General features: G+C 40.6%; 1 protein-coding gene across 4 annotated transcripts in view; it reads right to left on the bottom strand.

Moving 5' to 3' along the window:
* LMBRD1 (LMBR1 domain containing 1) overlaps window positions 1-23,121 on the bottom strand; it is a 116,963-nt gene that overhangs the window by 84,127 nt on the left and 9,715 nt on the right. For all 4 annotated transcript variants that reach the window (XR_003430032.1, XM_027093260.1, XM_027093269.1 and 1 more), the window contains exon 3: window positions 17,224-17,284. Coding sequence is in view for 3 of the 4 variants with exons in the window: in XM_027093260.1 (XP_026949061.1) it covers window positions 17,224-17,284 (61 nt within the window). In the remaining variant the exon portion in view is untranslated. The remainder of the gene's footprint in view (window positions 1-17,223; window positions 17,285-23,121) is intronic.

The raw sequence follows: 23,121 nt of genomic DNA, 5'->3' as shown, positions 1-23,121 counted from the left end.
TTGAAACTGTGATTAAAAATCTTCCAGCAAACAAAAGCCCAGGACCAGATGGCTTCACAGGCTAATTCTATCAAACATTTAGAGGAGAGCTAACACTTATCCTTCTCAAACTCTTCCAAAATATAGCAGAGGGAGGAACACTCCCAAACTCATTCTACGAGGCCACCATCACACTGATACCAAAACCAGACAAGGATGTCACAAAAAAAAGAAAACTCCAGTCCAATACCACTGATGAACACAGATGCCAAAAATCCTCAACAAAATACTAGCAAACAGAATCCAACAGCACATTAAAGGATCATACACCATGATCAAGTGGGGTTTATCCCAGGAATGCAAGGATTCTTCAATATACTCAAATCAATGTGAAACACCATATTAACAAAATGAAGGATAAAAACCATATGGTAATCTCAATAGATGCAGAAAAAGCTTTCGACAAAATTCAACACCCACTGATGATAAAAACCCTCCAGAAAGTAGGCACAAAGGGAACTTACCTCAACATAATGAAGGCCACATATGACAAACCCACAGCCAACATCGTTCTCAATGGTGAAACACTGAAACCATTTCCACTAAGATCAGGAACAAGACAAGGCTGCCCACTCTCACCATTATTACCGAACACAGTTTTGGAAGTTTTAGCCAAAGCAATCAGAGAAGAAAAAGAAATAAAAGGAATCCACGTGGGAAAAGAAGAAGTAAAGCTGTCACTGTTTGCAGATGACATGATACTATACATAGAGAATCCTAAAGATGCTACCAGAAAACTACTAGGACTAATCAATGAATTAGGTAAAGTAGCAGGATACAAAATTAATGCACAGAAATCTCTGGCATTCCTACACACTAATGATGAAAAATCTGAAAGAGAAATTAAGGAAACACTCCCAGTTACCACTGCAACAAAAAGAATAAAATACCTAGGAATAAACCTACCTAAGGAGACAAAAGACCTGTATGCAAAAAACTATAAGACACTGATGAAAGAAATTAACCATGATACCAACATGATGGAGAGATATACCATGCTCTTGAATTGGAAGAATCAACATTGTGAAAATGACTATACTACCCAAAACAATCTACAGATTCCATGCAATCCCTATCAAACTACCAATGGCATTTTTCACAGAACTAGAGCAAAAAATTTCACAATTTGTATGGAAACATAAAAGACCCTGAAGAGCCAAAGCAATCTTGAGAAAGAAAAGCGGAGCTGGAGGAATCAGGCTCCCTGACTTCAGACTATACTACAAAGCTACAATAAGCAAGAGAGTATGGTACTGGCACAAAAACAGAAATATAGATCAGTGGAACAGGACAGAAAGCCTGGAGATACACCCATGCACATATGGTCACTTTACCTTTGATAAAGGAGGCAAGAATATACAATGGAGAAAAGACAGCCTCTTCAATAAGTGGTGCTGGGAAAACCAGACAGCTACATGTAAAAGAATGAAATTAGAACACTCCCTAACACCATACACAAAAATAAACACAAAATGGATTAAAGACCTAAATGTAAGACCAGACACTATAAAACTCTTCGAGGAAAACATAGGCAAAACACTCTATGACATAAATCACAGCAAGATCCTTTTTAACGCAGCTCCTAGAGAAATGGAAACTAAAACAAAAATAAACAAATGGGACCTAATGAGACTTCAAAGCTTTTGCAAAGCAAAGGAAACCATAAACAAGACCAAAAAACAACCCTCAAAATGGGAGAGAATATTTGCAAACGAAGCAACAGACAAAGGATTAATCTCCAAAATATACAAAGAGCTCACAGAGCTCAATATCAAAACCACAAACAACCCAATTAAACAATGGGCGGAAGACCTAAATAGACATTTCACCAAAGACATACAGATGGCCAAGACGCACATGAAAAGCTGCTCAACAGGGCTTCCCTGGTGGCACAGTGGTTGAAGGTCCACCTGCCGATGCAGGGGACGCGGGTTCGTGCCCCGGTCCGGGAAGATCCCACATGCCGCGGAGCGGCTGGGCCCGTGAGCCATGGCCGCTGAGCCTGTGCGTCCGGAGCCTGTGCTCCGCGACGGGAGAGGCCACAACAGTGAGAGACCCACGTACCGCAAAAAAAAAAAAAAAAAAAAAGCTGCTCAACATCACTAACTATTAGAGAAATGCAAATCAAAACTATGAGGTATCACCTCACACCGGTCAGAATGGCCATCATCAAAAAAACCACAAACAATAAATACTGGAGAGGGTGTGGAGAAAAGGGAACCCTCTTGCACTGTTGGTGGGAATGTAAATTGATACAGCCACTATGGAGAACAGTATGGAGGTTCCTTAAAAAACTGAAAATAGAACTACCATATGACCCAGCAATCCCATTACTGGGCATATACCCTGAGAAAACCATAATTCACAAAGAGACATGTACCACAATGTTCACTGCAGCACTATTTACAATAGCCGGGACATGGAAGCAACCTAAATGTCCATCGACAGATGAATGGATAAAGAAGATGTTGCACATATATACAATGGAATATTACTCAGCCATAAAAAGAAATGAAATTGAGTTATTTGTAGTGAGGTGGATGGACCTAGAGTCTGTCATACAGAATGAAGTAGGTCAGAAAGAGAAAAACGAATACCATATGCTAACACATACATATGGAATCTAAAAAAAGGAAAATGGCTCTGAAGAACCTAGGGGCAGGACAGGAATAAAGACGCAGAAGTAGAGAATGGACTTGAGGACACGGGGAGGGGGGAAGGGTAAGCTGGGACAAAGTGAGAGAGTGGCATGGACTTACATACACTACCAAATGTAAAATAGGTAGCTAGTGGGAAGCAGCCACATAGCACAGGGAGATCAGCTTGGTGCTTTGTGACCACCTAGAGGGGTGGGATAGGGATGGTGGGAGGGAGACGCAAGAGGGAGGGGATATGGAGATATATGTATACTGGTAGCTGATTCACTTTGTTATACAGCAGAAACTAACACAACAACGTAAAGCAATTATACTCCAATAAAGATGTTAAAAAAAAGAAAAACACTGTTCCATGCAAAATAAATAAATACAAATAATAAAATTCTACTTCAAACTGATAGCTATTTTCAAAGTAAAATTATTGTTAACTCCAACAGGGATGACACTCTTATATCCTGATGTCTTTATATTTACTTGTAAATGTTTTTGTTAAAAGACTGCTACCAGCACGTTAAAGATAAACAGACTACTTCGTTTAATAGTCCCACTAACATCAAGAAAACAGACTAAGAAAAAAATTTTAAACCTCATGTCCAAAAGAAAGGAAAAAAAAAGAAACACACACAAAAAAAACAAAGAAAAATAAATAAGTTTAAAAAACCTCATGCCCAGAGAAATTGGCAAAAATTAAACTCATAAAACAAGTTCTTTTTTTAAAACGAAACTAACAAAAAAACAAGTGCACAGAAAGCCAACAACTCTCAAAAGGCCACAGACAAAAACTGTAGCAAAGAATACATGATAATTCTTATGATTTTTGAAATATATGCAAAGCAAACAATCTACCTTTTCAAAACTGCATAATTATAACTCACATAAGAATTAACTTGGATAAATTAGACTTCTGAATTTTTAGACATTCTTTATCTCTCCCAACTACCAGTGAAAACACTAAAACAAAGAATAACTTAGTCAAAATTGTAATAGTATAGTTAATCATTACAAAGCATTTTGTTCTAGAGGGTCAAAGCATAAAGATATTCTGGGAACTCTAAAAGCCTTCTAGAATTATCCCATTGTCCCAGCTGAAACAATCTGGGGTCAAGGCCGCTAGCTGCGTACACAATACTCATTTTCCTTTCAGCTCCCATTGCCTTTTTTGTCTTTCTCCCTTCCTTTGACGTTCTGCCTAAAATGGACACATCACAGCTTAACTCCAGCTACTCTCTTGGACTTTGTGGTGACCTTAAAGTAGAAATCAGGTACTAAGGATGGAGAGCAGAGAGGAAAGGAGCTAGCTTAGGTGCCTCCTGATGATGCCTTACCAGCCTTGGATAGCCTCTCTCCAGACTTATTGTATGTAAGACCGAAAAACCACTATACTATTTAAGCCATGCATTTCCAATCTGTTCACAGCAGCCAGGTGTAATTCCTGAGAGAGAATTTTGTAGGAGAAATGGGGGACCCCAAACATTCACTCCTGAGCCATCCTGAGTGCCTGGTGGTGCTGTGAGGGGTGGAATAGATCTCCATTTGTTTTTGCCACTGAACATGGCAGCATCATGAGGTGCCACAGAGTCCCCTGGGTTCAAGATATACTTCTCCCTCCCTCCTTCCCCTAATAATCAACACCAGTCCCTCCAGCTGATACAGTAACTATTACGGCCTGTTCACTCAGTGGAATAAGGAGACCAAAATGGTCAGGTAGAAATCACGCCTCCTAATTCAATGAAATCATTGTTTCATCCCTGCTGGATGTACTCCCATATGGCTGGTAAGAATTCTAAATCAGAGGAGCTCAGCTGCAAGGTGAAAAGCAAAAATTTTGTGAATGGTTCATTAGGAATATTAGTACAAAGTGCCATGCTCACTTCTACCCCTTAGTCACCAGTCACATGTAAACAGATTATGGGAGAAAAGAACCATGTGGTAAGTGCTCAGTGGTTCACAGCATTCTCTAACACACAGAGCACTTCTCAATTCATTTTGGGAAGCTAGCAGAGTCTTGATACTCAAACCTGATGAGAATAAGATAAAGGAAAATTACAGACCAGTTTCACCTCTGAATCAATTTTTAAAAGAATCCTAAACAAGACAGCAGCAATCAAATCCAGCAGAAGATTTAAAAACAAACCCAAAAAGCCACCGTTATGACCAATCTGGGTTTATCCTAGGAATGCAAAGTTGGTTTAAGAGCAATTTATCCATGTAACACATCACTTGGAGGAACTAAAACCAAAAAACTTCATATGATTATCTCCCCTGACAAATGTATTCAATTCAACAAACATCTACTGAGTACTTTCCAGGCATCATTCTAGGGGGTCACAGACATGGGTAAATCAAAACTCAGAGTTCCCTACTCTCACATCGCTTAATTCTACTGGGAAAAAGAGAGAATATTTAGAATCACTGTATGAACTACTCAGAGTATGTTAAAAAATTTCTTGTATCAGTAAGAAAAATACGACCCAACTGCAAAAAGGCACTTGAAGCAGAAAACTGAAAAAGCCAATAAATCTTAAAAGACATGCCACTTCATTTCCAAATAAGTGAAATGCAAATTAGTGAATGATCGTTTCACACTCGCCAGACTGGCAAAAACTAAAAATACATGGTGATGTCAAAGTTCAGGGTATAGCAACTAGAAGGCTATATCCTCCTAACAAGACTTTAAACTGGTACATTTAGAAAAATGATCTGTCATTATTTAGAATGTTGAAGATGAACATAACTTACAACCCATCGACTCCATTATATGTATATATTTTGCACACATGCAATAAGAAATGTGTACAAACATGTTCATTGCACAATTTTTAATAGCAAAAAATCCAAATGTCCAGACTGACCAACATGCAGTATACAGTCATACACAATGAAAATAAACTACCCTTTATGCAATAACATGTTTGAATTCCCCGAACATGTGGTTGAATGAAAACAAGCAAGTAATTTCATATAAAGTTCAAAAAATGTAAAACTAAGGACACAGGATGGTAACACTATAAGGCAGGCAAGGAATTAACACAGACAATTTAAGTAGTGGTAATTTCTAAGGGGGTTGGGGAGAAGATGGTGTCAGGGAAAGGCACACAGGGAACTTCAAAATGCTGACTTCAAACCTCAAACTTTGCATGCTTAATAAATACTTTGCAAGTATAAAAGTACTTTGTGTTGAGTAAATATCAAGATTGTCAATATTTACAAGACAGCTGTGGTGGGCAGCCTCTAAAATGCTCCTGATGAGGCCAGCACTTCCAATATTCATGCCCTGCCTTTCAGTGTGGGCTGGACCCGTAAATCACTGCTGATAAGATAGTATGACAAAAGGAGGGCAACAAGTTACTGAAAGACTGGTTTCCAGCTTGCTCGCAGGCCTGTTGTGAACTGCTCTATGGAAGGTGCACGTGGCCAGGAAGTGACACTGCTGAGGACACACAGACAAGACCTGAGGTCGCCCATGCCCACAAGGGGGAGCTCGGGAGCCAGGTCCCCCCTAGCGGAGCCTTGAGACACTGCTTCTGGACTCCTGACCCACAGAAATGGTGACACAATGTTTGCTGTTTTCAACTGCTAAATTTGGGGGTAATTTGTTACGTGACAATAGATAACTAGTACCACTGCTGACAGTAGAGCAAAGTGATTAAAACATTCTGGTGCATGATCTGACAGTATAGAACTTGGAGAATAAAATCGTTTACAGGTTTTAATTTAGAATATGTCATCTGAAGAACAGTCGTTTTACCTTAAGGACTATTTTTGTTGGTTGCTTCCTCTCTCTATGGTATTTATTTCAAGGTTTACGCTGCAATGCCATTTTTATAACAAGAAATTGTTAAACTACATGGTCAGAGGAAAGGCTGAGCAATTTATAGTGTAACTCACAGTTGCGTGGCAATTAATGATAACTAGACTGTTATCATTAACTGTTGACTCCAAAGTTATACATAGAAATATTAGCTGAAATAACAGTACATAAAAAAGACATAATGCAAATTAGCATTACTACCTGACTATTCTTGAAAGCCATGCTGTGTGATATACAAAGAATCACATTCCAATTTATAAACCTTAGTACTTCATAGCTTTTCAGCCTCATTTTTGTCCACCTGTAAATTAAGGTAAGATTCCAACTCTAGAAAATAAAAAGAAATCATAATAATGCAAGTCCCCTCAAGTTTTAAGTCATAATACTAGCAGCTATCCTGTGCTGACAGCCTGTCGTATATCCAGCTCTGTACTACTCTTGACTTACGTTTGCCCATTAAATATTTTTCCCAACAACTTTGTAATACAATTTACATATCACAAGATGCACGAATTGTAGGTCTACAATTCAATGATTTTTAGTAAATGTATACTGTTGGGTAACTATCACCACGATTCATTCTGAGAACATTTCCATTACCTCAGACAAGCTGCTCTGTGCCAGTTTGCAAATAATCCCACTCCAACCCCCAGTTTGAGGCAACCCCTGATCTGCTTTCTGTCTCTAGAGATTTGCCTTTTCTGGACATTTCATACAGATGTAATTACACAAGATGCAGTCTTTCGTCTCCGGCTTCTTTCACTAAGCACAGGGGTTGGGAGATTTTTTTCTGTAAACGGTCAGATCATATTTTCAGCTTTGCAGCCTATACATCCCTGTCACAACCACTCAACTCTGATGTTAGAGCATGAAAGTAGCCACAGACAACAGGTAAACAAATTGGCATCTAGATTTAGGGGCCCGTGGGCCAAGCCACAAGTTGCTGATCTCTGACTCAGATTGCTGAACACGCATCCCATTGTATGGACAGAACACATTTCACTTAAATATTCATCAGCTGTCAAACACGTGGATTCTTTCCAGTTCTGTGCTATTACGAAAAAAGCTGCTGTGGAATTTGCATACATCTTCATGTGGACATTATGTTCAGCTGGATCATACAGTAAGTTTAACTTTTTAGCAAAGCTGAAGACTGCTTTCCAACGTAATGCACCATCTTACATTCCCAGCAGCAGCGTTTGAACGCTCCAGTTTCTCCGATCTGTCAATACTTGGATAGTGTCTGGTTTTCATTACAGCCATTATGGACTGAATGTTTGTTCACCCCAAAATGTACAGGTTAGAGCCCTAACCTCCAGTGTGATGGTATTTGGAGGTGGGACCTCTGGTAGGTAATTAGGTTTAGATGAAGTCATGAGTGGGACCCCCATGACATGATTCGGGTCCTCAGGATAAAGGGAAGAGAAGCCAGATCTCTCTCTCTCCCCGTCCCTCTGCCACGTGAGGACACAGCAAGAGGGCAGCCCTCTGCAAGCGAAGAGAGGAACTGAATCTGCTGGCACCTTGATCTTACACTTCCCAGTCTCTACAACCATGAGACATACGTGTCTGTTGTTGAAGTCACCCAGCCTGCGGTATTCTGTAATAGCAGCCTAAGCTGACACATTCTGGTGGCTGTGTAGCAGCATCTCACTGGGGATTTAATCTACATTTCCCTAATGATTAACAATGTTGTACATCTTTTTATGTGCTTACAAGCAATTTAGAGATCGTTGATTTTTTAAAATAAATTTATTTATTTATTTTTGGCTGCATTGGGTCTTTGTTGCTGCGCGTGGGCTTTCTCTAGTTGCAGTGCGCGTGCTTCTCATTGTGTGGCTTCTCCTGCTGCAGAGCACAGGCTCTAGGCTCGCAGGCTTCAGTAGTTGTGGCACATGGGCTCAGTAGTTGTGGCTGGCGGGCTCTAGAGTGCAGGCTCAGTAGTTGCAGCACACGGGCTTAGTTGCTCCGTGGCATGTGGGATCTTCCCAGACCAGGGCTCGAACCCATGTCCCCTGCACTGGCAGGCGGATTCTTAACCACCGTGCCACCAGGGAAGTCCCTAGAGATTGTTATTGATGAAGGTATGCTCAAATATTTTGCTCATTTTTTAACTGTATACTTAGTGACTGGTAATAACTGTTTATACATTCTGAATACAAGCCCTTTATGAGATACATGATTTGCAAGTATCTTCTCCTTGTCTGTGGCTTACCTTCATTTTTTAAATTATGTCTTTTGAAGGACAAAGTTTTTAATTTTGATAAAGTAGAATTTATCAAGGTTTCTCTTATGAATAAAGCTTTTGTGTCATAGCTAAGAACTCTCTAACCCATCATGAACGTATGTCCTTGAATTTCTTCTAGAAATTTTAAACTTTTATAGTTTAGGTCTCTGACTTTTGAGTTAATTTTTGTATATGTCAGGTAAGGCTCAATGTTGTTGTTGCTATTGTGGCATGTGGTTATCCGATTTACCCGACAATTTTTGAAACTGAAAAGAATTAAACTGAATTGCCACAGCTGTTTAAAATCAATTGATCATGAATGTAAGGGTTTTTCTCTGGTCTCTGAATTCTATGGCTCTATGTACCTATCCCTCTTCAATATCACACTGTCTTGTTCATTGTGTTTTACGGTAAGCTCTGAAATCTAATAGTATAATTCTCTAACGTTATTCTTTTTCAAAATTGTTTTTGGCTGCTCTAGATCCTCTGCATTTCCACATAAATTTCAGGAACCATTTGTCAATTTCTAAAAAAAAAAAAAAAAGAAAGAAAGAAAAACATTGTCAATTTGAGGGAAAATTGCTATAACTGCCATCCTTACAATATTATGTTTTCAAATCCATTAATAGCAAATGTCTATTTAGATCTTTAATTTCTATCAACAATTTTTTGTAGTTTTCAGTGTGTAAGTCTTACACTTCTTTTGTTAAATGTGTTCTCAGGTGTTTGTTTTTTTTTTTTCCTTCTCATGCTTTGTGAATGGAATCGTTTTCTTCATTTCATCTGAATTGTAGATTTCTAGTTTTCATATTAATCTTGCATACTGTAGCCCTGTTAAACTTGTTTATTGGTTCTATTTGACCTTATATAATTCCTTGAGATTTTGTACCTATCGGGTCTCATGTCAGCTGAGAAAATAAGAGTCTTAATTCTTCCTCTCCAGTTTGGATGCCTTTACTTATCTATTTATATACGGACTTATTGCACTAGCTAGAATCCCCATGAGCGGCACTGGTGAGAGCACACATTCTTGCCCTGTCCCTAATCTTAGAGGAAAAGCATTCAGTCTTTCACCTGTCAGGAGTAGATTATCCATAGATGCCCTTTACCAGGTTGAGGAAGCTCCCTTCTGTAACCAGACAGCGGAGAGTTTCTATCAGCAATGGATACTGGATTTTGTAAAATTCATGCTTTTTTTCGTATCTGTTGAGATTCTTTATCTATTGTGGGTTTTGTCCTTTATTCCATTAATATGGTATGTTACATGACTTGATTTTGGGATATTAAACCAACTCTGCTCGCTTTCTTGGGATGAATCCCACTTTGTCATGGTGTATAATATGTGATTTCTATTTCACTGATTTCCCTCTAACCTTTATTTCCTTTCTTGTGCTCGCTTAAAGTTCAGTTGGCTTTTCTTTTTCTAGTTCATAAGGCAGCAGTTTAGGCAACTGAGACGACTTTTTTTTGTTGTTTTATTTGGTTGCATCAGGTCTTAGTTGCGGCAGGCAGGATCCTTAGTTGCAGCATGCAAACTCTTAGCTGCTCCACAGCATGTAGGATCTAGTTCCCTGACCAGGGATCGAACCCAGGCCCCCTGCATTGGGAGCGTGAAGTCTTATCCACTGCGCCACCAGGGAAGTCCCAACTGAGACTTCTTTTCTCAAGAGAAATTTAAAGCTGCAAGTCATCCCCTGAGCACTTCTTTAGCCACACTTCATAAATTTTGATATGTTGTATTTTTATCTTCATTCAGTTCAGAACATAACCAGGCTGAAGAGAGGAGAGCTGGTTAGAAAGGAGGCAACAGACCCAGTCTAAAACATTACACACGACCACTGTCCTTACCAGTTTGCAAGTATAGAGAGTCTTGTATTTGGTTGATTTCCAAAGCCCTGAAGTTATTCTTCTGTCGGTCCTGTATTGCTTTTTGGGGAGAGGCTCTGCCAACCTTCTTACCTGGCCATGTGTGAAGTCACACCCCAGATCATGTAACCTTAACAACATGGAAGCACCCATTATCCCTTCGCGTTTACACAGCATTATGGACTAACTGTGTCTCCCCAAAATTCATACACTGAAGTCTAATCTCCAATGAGCCGGGGTTTCAAGGTGGGAGGTAATCAGGTCATGAGAGTGGAGCCCTCATGAACAGGATTAGTGCTTGTAAGAAGGGACAGAGAGCTTGTTCTCTCTTTCTCTCTGCCGTGCCAGGACACAACAAGAAGACAGCCATCTGCAAACCAGGAAGCAGGTCCTCACCAGACACCAGATCGCCAGCACCTTGATCTTGGACTTCTCAGCCTCCAGAACTCAGAGAAATAAATGTCTGCTGCTTAAACCACCTAGTCTACCATGCTTTTGTTACAGCAGCCCCAACGGACTAAGACAGCGGTGAGAAGTGGTCAGATTCCGGATGAATTTTGTTTTTGTTTTTGTTTTGCCGTGCTGCATGGCTTGTAGGATCTCAGTTCCCCAACCGGGGATTGAACCCGGGGCCACAGCAGTGAAAGTCCAAAATCCTAACCACTAGACCACCAGGGAACTCCCAGATTATGGATAAACTCTGAAAGTCAAACACAAGAGAATGTACTGCCATACGTGATACACTGTGAAAAAGGAGTCAAGGATGACTCCAAGGTTTCTGGCCTGAGCAACTCTATTCTTGCAGTTGCTGTTCACTGAATAGAGTATAACAGATTGAGGATCAGCTGTTCTAGAAATGTTAAGTTAGAGATGTTAACTTCTTGGTAGAAACTGACAGATGGACCACTGGACACAGGGATATGAAGTTCGAGAGAAGTCTGCCGGGCATTAACACCTACTCAACACTAACACTTCTCACACTCCTGCTACGACAAAGAGGCACTACTCCAGCATCATCTCACAGGTGGAGAAGTCAGAGAGAAGTTAAGCTGACCTCCAGGTCCCATGGCACTCTTCACAAATTAGATACTAAGTTCAAAACGACTGTACAATCTTTCAGCAGTTAACCAATAGGGAGTGAGGAGAAACTTCCTAAAAACTCTCTCAGGTGCTCTGAAATGCCTGCATAGAAACAGGAGTTTGACACCTTCTTGGTCCAGCTTATTCTTCCTCGGTTCCATAATGTAACTCATCTAAATATGCACACGCTTCGGCAAAGTCTCCTATTTTCACTATAGAATTGCTTAACAGCAAAAAGTAAGAACGTACTAAATAATTATCTGGGATTATTTGAAAAGGAGTATCCATACAGTGGAAAACAATGCAGTGTATATATTTTTATATATACGTATATGTGTCTATCTGTATGTATACGTAGACACATACACACACCACACACATATATACAAGAGCCTCACAGCAGCAGTATTTGAAATAGCCAAAAGCTGAACAACCCAACTGATCATCAGTACGAGGATGGATAAACTATGGTACGCTGTTACAATGGAATATTATACAGTAATGAGAATCAACAAAGTACTGTTACCCACAACAATACAGATAAGTCTCAAATGTAATGCTGAGCACTGAAGAGGCCAAAGAGAAAACAATACATAGTATATGACTCAATTTATATGTAGACAAAAAAATGACAGCCCGAAAAATCAGCATCAAGAGGAGAAAGGGTCTCTGAAGAAAGTGACAGGACAACTACAAGACAAGCCAGCACGACAGCCTTGAACAATCCCTGCTCTTGGTTTGGGCTCTCCCCATCTCTACAACCCCTGCACTCACTACAAAATCAAAACAAGGGTTAGGAAAAATGATTAAATAAAAGGAAAATTCACTTAAAAGAAAATGAAAGGAAAGTAGATGGTGAAAGAATTAAAATTAAAAATTTCAAGAATAGTCAGAGAAAACAGAATAAACATTTACAATAGGCAACAATAAATAAAAGAATTTAAAGATAAAAATAAATTCGAAACCAAAAATAGAGCTCAGATAAAAGGCTAAACATATACAGAAGAGAAAAGATTTCATAAGAGGTCCAAATATGAGATTAAAACACAACTGAGAGCCAAAACGTCAGACAAGAGACACTTTTTCAAAGAAAATATCAAAGAAATTTGAAGACACAGATGAAGAAATAAACAAAAACTTTCAGAACGAGAGAAAAAAACAAGTCCTTAATGTTTCTGGGGTGGGCACAACATCCTCAGATGAGGAAGTCTCCTCCTGTGTGCAGGGTCCCCATGAGTACAGTGCAAAGGGACAGAAACAAACTCTACCCTCTCAGCCTTCCACGAGCTCCAGGAAACTGTACCTTTGCAGGCAGCTTCAGTTAATGAAGACTGGTAATAACCGATCAACAGCTGGGGGTATCCAGTGGGTAGAAGCAGCAGGCCTCACTTCCACAAACTTTCCAGAAAAAAACACCCAAAGTTCCATTAACGTAACAGGAGTTTCTTAAAAATGTCATTTTGAGACCTTAGGATCAGCAAGGTCCTTGCAGGGTATCCGCAATGTGAAATTATTTTCATGACAACGTTAAGATGCTGTTTCCCTTTCCACTAGTAGTTACTATACTCTTCACCCTCCAAGCGCTCACCAGCGGGGGGCACTTTTATTCAGCAAAGTCCCTCTAAGCAGAAATAATTCTGAGACATCCACCCTTGGGTGCACATCTTTTCAGTGTTCTGTGTTTGGGGAAGTACACATACAGTGTACTTGTGAGAAGCACCTGTGCTATTTCAGTTGTGAGCTACACTAGGCACTTTTTTCCAAAGAATAGCATTTTTACTTGAAAGAACAATGGACAGAAAAACTATAGCTATCCAGACTGGAGTATTAGGCAGATTCTCTCAAAAATGAATAAAGTGAGTCTGTCACTTTGAAGAAAATAAGTAACAGTATTTGTTACTAATGATAAAAATTGAGGTGTCGAGAGAAAACCAGAATTTTTGGAAAACTTGAATCCAGCACCTTAAGTCTTACATCCTTCCAATACATAAACACTTCTCTGATAAGAATAGTGGTGATATTAACTGAATGCCAAAGTAAATCAGAATCTCTGCGGATGTAATCTACATTCCATACTATTTAAAAGGTCTCCCGATGATGTCTGAAGCGTCCCCAGGGGTTCAGGGCTGGTTAAGCATTCCCAGAGGTAACAAACATCCCCAGAACAATTTATTAAAAGGCAGCTCACTTAACAGTAAGCAGCTCCAGCTTAGGAGATAATATCCACTCTGGGCTCCATCACTCACTAACAAGGTGATCTTTAACATCTCTGGGTAAAAATTTCTTCACCTGTAAAATGTAGAAAACACCTCCACAAAATGACGTTCATGAAGATCAAAGAAAGTGTTGAATATGAAAGCCCTGCACAGTGCCTGGGAAGGTCAGACAACGAAAATGTGTTGATATGTTAGGGGAGACTAGATGAACTACAGAATCTCACAGAAGGGAATGGATAAAAATAGTGCTTCGGATTCTCTGGAGTCTGCTTAGTCCTCAGCATGCAGAATCAGAGATGTAATATGTAATTAGATAATATCCAGCATTGCTGGGAAAGGGCTGGGCTTGTGGACAATAGCCATCTCAGAAGCTATGGTTCCTAGCTGTAGGGCATCATCTGAGCCAAAGTCAAAGGCCTACCAGCCATAGCTAAAATGGATATAACTAACTTTATGACAACAACCATTAATATTATTGAATTAAATCTTCTTGCTTCAATTCCATAGTCATCAAGAAATCTTCTATTCATAATTTGGCTTCTCATGCAGATTTCTTCCCTAGATCAGTGACTCAACTATCCTATCCCAAGGCAGTTATTATTTCTCACTACAACCCAAGTTATACCAGAGGATCAAACCCTAAATCCCTAAGTCATCTTGTTTATAATGATTAATTTTCTCTCATGCATTTAAAATGATACTAGAAACACACTATCCTTGGGAGGATTAAGAAAAATAATCACAGATCACTTCCTGTAGGCTTAATTCTATGAAACCAACTGGAAAGACGCTGAATTAACATTCCAGTGTAGAAGTCTCTGTAACCTTGGTTACAATGGATCAATCCACTAGCCTCTAGGTTCACTGGTAAGATACGGTTCATAAACCTGGACTGCACTAAGATAAAAGCTGGCTTCTCTTGTCACATGTTCCACAGCATAAATACACTGTAGTGTTACACAGGAGACAGGCCCAATCCCACAAAACTGTTTTTGAAGAAGTGATTTATATCCTGCCAATAAGTTTGTATTCTGCTTAATATACCACCATTTCAAAAGTTTTCTCTTAACAGGTCAAATCTAGATTTTACGATATACATTTAATTTATTCATTAGAAATAATAAATTCTATATTAAAATACCATAAAATTTCTGAAATCTATACCAAAGAAATGGAATTTCATAGATCCTGTAGATTTTAGATCAGGAGACAAAAGTTAGAGCCAAAGCAGCTAAGTTAAAATCCAGTGGCGCAGTGGTTGAGAATCTGCCTGCCAATGCAGGGGACACGGGTTCGAGCCCTGGTCTTGGAAGATCCCACATGCCGCGGAGCAACTAAGCCTGTTAGCCACAACTACTGAGCCTGCGCATCTGGAGCCCATGCTCCGCAACAAGAGAAGTCGCGATAGTGAGAGGCCCGCGCACCGTGATTTAGAGTGGCCCCTGCTTGCCCCAACTGGAGAAGGCCCTCGCACAGAAACGAGGACCCAACACAGCAAAAATAAATTAATTAATTAATTAAAAAAAAAATCCAATGAAACCCCTGAAAAACTTACCCCATCAACAGAAACTTCTATAGATTTTTTTTTTCAATTTTATTCAACCTCTTGATTCATTGCTGGAAAAAAAAAAAAAAAGACAGCCCTTTCCCAACTCAGCACTTACACATTTTTATAAAAGCACGAGTCATATTTATTCAAAGAGATAATTTCGAAAACATTTAGGTGGTTATTATAAATAGCTTCTCTAATCCAACACTAGGGAAGGAAGAGAGAGGAAAGGAGGGAAGGAGGGGCCAATCCACCCCCCCCCCCAGATTAATCGGTTCTGTACGGTACAAAACACACCAATCCACCATGACCCCCAGGTTAAACTGGCTGATGCTGCAAACTCCCAGACAGTACACTCTACTACTGCCAATACATAGAAGAAATTTCTAGAAAACTGAGATTTTCAAAATCAAGAGTGCAAGTGGAAAAGTGGTAACAAAAGTTATCAAACAATGGTATCAGAGGAAGAGCGCAGAGATTTAAGGGAACTTGACTGAACCTCCACAAAGAAGGGCTGAAAGTGAACCTAAGTAAAACAAAGTATGTAACAGAAGTTTCAGGACGACCAGATGAGTTCTATACTACTTATTCATGGTGTTGAAACAGTCATCTCAAATGTGATATCAGAATTAAAAGGAAACCATAAACAAGACAAAAAGGCAACCCTCAGAATGGGAGAAAATATTTGCAAACGAAGCAACTGACAAGGGATTAACCTCCCAAATATATAAACAGCTCATGCAGCTCAATATCAAAAAACAAAACAACCCAATCCAAAAATGGGTGGAAGACCTAAATAGACATTTCTCCAAAGAAGACATACAAATGGCCAAGAGGCACATGAAAAGATCTCAACTTCACTAATTATTAGAGAAATGCAAATCAAAACTACAACAACATACCACTGCACACCAGTCAGAATGGCCATCATCAAAAACTCTACAAACAATAAATGCTGGAGAGGTTGTGGAGAAAAGGGAACCCTCCTACACTGTGGAAACATAAACTGGTACAGCCACTATGGAGAACAGTATGGAGGTTCCTTAAAAAACTAAAAATAGAACTATATTATGACCCAGCAATCCCACTACTGGGCATATACCCTGAGAAAACCATAATTCCGAAAGATACATGCACCCCAATGTTCACTGCAGCACTATTTACAAAAGCCATGGAAGCAACCTAAACGCCCATCGACAGATGAATGGATAAAGAATATGTGGTACATATATATAATGGAATATTACTCAGCCATAAAAAGGAACGAAACTGGGTCATTTGTAGAGACGTGGATGGACCTAGAGACTGTCATACAGAGTGAAGTAAGTCAGAAAGAGAAAAACAAATATCGTATATTAACGCACATATGTGGAATCTAGAAAAATGGTACAGATGAACCTATTTGCAAAGCAGAAATAGAGACACAGAAGTAGAGAACAAACGTATGGACTCCAAGGCAGGAAAGGGGGTTTGGGATGAATTGGGAGAATGGGATTGACACATATACAATAAAATGTATAAAACAGAAAACTAATGAGAACCTACTGTATAGCACAGGGAACTCTACTCAGTACTCTGTGGTGACCTAAATGGAAAGGAAATCCAAAAAAGAGGGGACATATGTATACCTATAGCTGATTCACTTTGCTGTACAGCAGAAACTAACACAACATTGTAAAGCAACTATACTCCAATTAAAAAAAAAAAAGTCTGTATGTAGCTTTATTCTACATTTTGGCGAGCAGCCCAGACAGGCAATGAAATGGAAATATACTTACTGTAGTAACCATACAATACGGTGTCCTCGATCCGTCTGCTGACATTAGCGTTGGCCCAGTCCTAGGATCAAAAGGAAACAATAGAAATATTAATGAAACAGCCATTTGCTTAACAATTATACTTAAATTTTAATATGAATGAACATCACTTATAAATGTACCATCGACTCTGACAGGTATGGTCTGTGCCCTCAAGAAGTGACAGACAGACAAGTAAACAGGCAATTTCAGCAGGTGAATGCTGAGCTAACGTGACGACATGGTTCTGGGGAAGCACATGAAGGAGAGGCAGCTACGGGCCAGGGCAACTAAACTGGGGCCAGAATAACACAGTGGGAAGGAGGGAAGAGAATAAAGGAATATACATGGAGACTTTGAAAAACCTGCAGGAAGCAAAATATAGATTCACTAGAGCTTTTGGAAAGGGAAGAGAAAGCAGGTGGAGTGAGGGAGGGAAAGGCATTAGGTTTGAGGGACTGTGAATCACGCCAAGTATTCTGGCCTCTGTCCTAAAGGCAATGGAAAATAGTGATGTGGTTTTGTGCAGAGTGACAGGTATGATTTGTATTTTAGAAACAAGGTATTTTAAAATACCTAAAAGAACAGTCAATATAAACTTTTTAGCATTCAACCCACATTTTCTTTAAATTAGTCATTTAAATTTAGTACTTTAAGTTAGAAAATTAATTCTAATTAATCTTTTCAAATAAAAAAATCTATACATTAATGAAATAGAACTGGGGTATAATAGCAAGCCTTTTTGACTATCCTAATTGTATGCATATAAAAAATTAAGCCTGGAGCGTCAATGTGACTGGTCACTGCGATTAAGTACCAAGGCTCAAATTAGTATCCAGGTCAATTTTGTTCTATCAGTACTTTAAGAGCTCAAGTCAGTATCAACATCCCACTTACAAGGTCTCTTAAGGAAGAGTAGACACATTTAACTCTCCTAAAATAATTCAGGTTTTTCTTTTTTTTCCTTTTTCACCTACAAACACCTCTAGCAATGAATATCTATGAACTTCTAATTGACAAATGCCTAAAAGAACGAAAATGTGGAAACCCCAAATTTAGCACTACAAATGCAAACCTTGTCACACAGCACACAATGAAAATAGTATTTTTCCAAAAGCAATTAAGACTATGAAAAACTTCAGAGGACTTCCCTGGTGGTGCAGTGGTTAAGAGTCCGCCTGCCAATGCAGGGGACAAGGGTTTGATCTCTGGTCCAGGAAGATCCCTCATGCCGCGGAGCACCATAATTACTGAGCCTGCACTCTAGAGCCCGTGAGCCACAACTACTGAGCCCACACGCCACAACTACTGAAGTGCACGCACCTAGAGCCCGCGCTCCGCAACGAGAAGCCACCGCAATGAGAAGCCCACACACCGCAACGAAGAGTGGCCCCTGCTCGCCACAACTACAGAAAGCCCGTGTGGCAACAAAGACCCAACACAGCCAAAAATAAATAAATAAAAAACAAATTTTTTTTTTTTTTTTTTTCCGGTACATGGGCCTCTCACTGTTGTGGCCTCTCCCGTTGTGGAGCACAGGCTCCGGACGCGCAGGCTCAGCAGCCATGGCTCACGGGCCCAGCCGCTCCGTGGCATGTGGGATCTTCCCGGACCGGGGCACGAACCCATGTCCCCTGCATCAGCAGGCGGACTCTCAACCACTGCGCCACCAGGGAAGCCCCAAATAAATTTTTTAAAAAAAGAAAAACTTAATGGTCTAAATTTTAAAATTATGTTAACTATATAAAGAAACAAATAATTACAGAATATAAAAAAGATCCAAATAAATGAAAAGTCACACCTTCCCACATGAAAAGACTGTAAATACCAAACCCCTCCAAATTAATCTATAAACACTATATATTGTCTATCAAAATCCCAATAGTGGGTACAGTGTTTTGCCATGCTGATTCTAAAAGTCACCTGAAAAACATACAGGTGTATATGGATATCCATAAAGTACTTCTGAGTGCGGGTAAACAGAACAAGTTGCAACCACCAGTTTTAACGACATACACAATCTTTGTCTAAAAAACGTAATGAAAGAAACACTGTACATATACTACAGAAAAATGGAAAGAACGTTAAGCAGTGCTTACCACACAGGACTGGAAAAGCACTGGGGAGAATTCTAGCCAATGACTGGAAATTTCTTCATCAACGACGCAAGTATCCAAATGAATATACACACAACCAAAGCTTCTACTCCCAAAAGCTCTGTTTCTTTAGTCATTGTTTATACATCAAAACAGACATTTTAAAAGATTTTTCAAACTTGAAGAGTTTTTGAAACAGAGGATAATTACATCTATCCTCACGCAAGCTCCCTACCAATTTCCAAGACAACCCCACGAGGTATTAACGTACCCATTGAGAATCACATAAAAGTTAAACTTCAAAATTGGGAAGACCCCAACCTCAGAAAAAGATTAAATGTAGAAAGTCTGAAGGTAATTAAAGCCAAAGGTTCATTGAAATTTAGTATCTTTTACCCTCCAACGTTCTTTAGTTTAACCAAATCTTGTGGCAGTTAGAGAGCATTACTGTTACTATTTTAAAGCAAAAATATGTGTAAAATATACAACATCACTGAAGTACTATTTGTGTATTTGGCTTTTATATACAGTCTTGCCTCCAAGGTATCTGATGTACTGTCAAAAGAGCTTAGTTTATGAAACTTCCTTCTTCTACATTTTGAGAAATGCCGTGCCCTTGATACATTTCACAAGCTACTGCCTCCCAAAGTAGAGACCGAAAGGAACTCCAGCAGCCCCCCAGGAATGTGAGACAAACAAGAACGAATACTAAGTAAAGAATACGAAAGAAGAACATTTTAGAAGAAAGGAAAAGGATATAGAGTCCACAGAACAAAGAGGTAAGCGGTTCGTGTATGTAAAACTCCCTCTCCCATTCTTCAAGATGACTTTCTGAAATGCTCCGTCCAGCCCCAAACCACACTTGACTCTCCTTAATTTTACCAGATAACCTCACCTTAGACCAATGGTTCTCATGCAGGAGTGACTCCACCCCCCATGGACACCTGGCAATGTCCTGGAGATGCTGGAGGGTGGCGGCAGGCTCTGTAGGCTACCGGCATCGAGTGGCAGAGGCCAGGACCTGCTAAACACCTGCAATGCACAGGATAGCCCTCACAAGGGTCACCCAGCACAGAAACCGATGGTTGACAAACACTGACTTAAAGGTCTCTCAAAAAATCTGAGGACAAAAGAGAGCTACTCAATTCACTCCCCAATCTAGAACCAACCACCATCTGTACTCGAATGCTAGCCCTTCCTTCCGCTGAGCACCCGCGCTATTTACAGCCAACCCTTTCCCTTTGTCCCCACCCCTCTGCCTTCGCAGGGACACTGCACCTGCAGCGATACCCTTTCTCTCCTCCCAGACATCTCTCCCACTCTACTGAACCCTGAAGTACACACACTCTAGTAGTTTCCATGGAAGGACAGACCACCACCACAGATAAACACACCCCACCCCACCTCCTACTCCCCTGGAGGACAGAGCTTCCTGAAAAGCTGTCAGCATCCCCTGTCACTGCTCCCTCACCTTCCGCCTGCACTCAGCCACTCCCACCAACTGCCCCGCGGCTCCATGGGGAGTGCAGTCACTCCCCTCCCTCTCTCCCTCCACCTCTCAGCATCACTCTTCCTGAAACACATTCTTCTCCTGAGAAGCCCCTCTTTCGTTTTCCTTCCCACCTCCCAGGCTGCAGCCCCTCCCCTCGGGCCAGCTCCAGGTAACTAGCGCGGCTCTCGAATCCACGGCCCATGCCAAGCCTTGTCTGACCACTCAGTCTCCCCAGCTGCTGGACAGTGCATAGCTCTGAATACCGTGCACCTGCTGATGACTTCCAGATACTTCTCTCCAACCCTAAGGTTTCCCTGGAGCTTCAACCCCCTGCTCGACGCCGCACTTGAATACGTATGATAGGCACCTTGGAGGTAACTTGTCCAAACTACGGCTCTTTTTTCTACATCCCTCACGTGCCCGTGTGCACACACAGGTCTAATTACTCCCCCAGGCTGCCCTATTTCTCTAAGGTGTACTAGGCTTTAGTGCTTCGTCAATCTCTAGTTTTCATTTTCCTTCCAACCCCATATCTAATCCATCAGCCAATCCAAACAGTTCCAGCTCCAAAATCCATACCGCTTTTAATCGCTTTTCTCCACTAGTACCCCTCTAACCCACATCACCTTTATTTTTTACCTTCACTAACTTCCCATTGCCCTTGGAAGAAAATCTAAACCCATTAACATGGCCTAAGTCACAATCTGTCCCCACCTTCTTCTTCATCTCAGCTCGTAGCAAAGCACGGCCCCCAATGCCACACCTCAGCCAACCGGCCAAAAGCATGTCTGCCTGAGGGCCTCCGTACCTGCTGCTGCTTCTCCCTGAGGCGGCCTTCACTCACCTCCAGGACCCGGCAGCCTGGCCCTCCTCAGCCCGTTGTCCCGCCTCAACACCCACAACCCAGCTGAGCCTCACATCGCTCTGTTCTGCATCCTCACAGGAGTGAGCACTAGGAAGCTAGCTTGTTTGGTTTGTTGACTGTTGGTCTGCTCTCACAGAATGTGAGCTCCCTGAGAGCAGCGGCCTCGTTGGTTGTAATCGTTAATCTCTAGCATCCACGCCTCTGTCAGGTACACATTTCATACTTAGTCAATATTAAGTGCATGAATATACCTAAGGTGTAGCAAAGAGTACAGAGTTCTAAGATAAAATTACCAGCATCTGAGAGTAGGAATGAGGCAGCAGTAGAGTTCAACCCAGACATCTCCTAATTATGGGCCATACAGAGACTAACCATTGATGGAGGGAAGGAGGAGGTGAACATTTTAGCTACCAAAACAAATGTTGTGATGCCGTATCTTAACTACTGATTTTATTTTAATTTTACACACTGTATAAAATAAAGAATATTTGTTCACATTAGTGGCCATTTCTGATTTTTTTGATTGGTATACTTTGTGTATATCACTAGCTAAAGTTATTGGTCAACTAGACACTATAATAGAACACTTCTGGCTATACTTTAAGGTTTTTTTTTTCCTTTTTAATCTATAAAGTTAATTATTTCACAAAAACTAGAAACAAAGAAATTATCTGGCTGAAATTATTCATAGTGCCATGTGTTTCAAAAAAGGTGAATGGGGGCTTCCCTCGTGGCGCAGTGGTTGAGAATCCGCCTGCCGATGCAGGGGACACGGGTTCATGCCCCAGTCCGGGAAGATCCCACATGCCGTGGAGCGGCTGGGCCCATGAGCCATGGCCGCTGGGCCTGCGCGTCCAGAGCCTGTGCTCCGCAACAGGAGAGGCCACAGCAGTGAGAGGCTGGCGTACCGCAAAAAAAAAAAAAAAAAAGGTGAATGGAAAACAGTTCAGACGTTATTACAATATACCCTTGGCCAAAAGAAGGCAGAAACAGCTAGGAAGGCAAATAAGACAAAACAGGGAAAGTATGTAGACTGCCTGCCTGGCACCCTCAGTTCCTACGCCAAATGTTAGCAGTCCTCGACATCTCGAGTTTCCAAACAATTATACCTTATAAGCAGGTCCCTAATTGGTTTAGAGGCTTCAATATTTGAGGTGGAAATGGAGAAAGTTAGACGATACTTATATTCATTTAGGAATAAGAAATGCACACTGTTATACTTAGGGTACAACATAATTCATCATGGAAAACAACGTCAACTTGCAGATTCATCCTGACTAATAAGGACAGAAGAGATTAAAGACACTGTGGGCACTTCTACCTGAAGACAGCTAAATTTACAGCTGCCGCATGAAGTCTGAAAACTAATTCTTAAATACCTACTCTTGTCTTTCACTAAGCACCCCAAGGGAATTCATTAATAACAT

Source organism: Aethalodelphis obliquidens, unplaced genomic scaffold (assembly GCF_003676395.1).
Source record: "Aethalodelphis obliquidens isolate GAN/ISIS:26980383/991018 unplaced genomic scaffold, ASM367639v1 scaffold3, whole genome shotgun sequence".
Classification (NCBI taxonomy): domain Eukaryota; kingdom Metazoa; phylum Chordata; class Mammalia; order Artiodactyla; family Delphinidae; genus Aethalodelphis; species Aethalodelphis obliquidens.
Note: the sequence above shows the minus strand (reverse complement) of the source record. Positions and strands in the feature narration are given on the sequence as shown.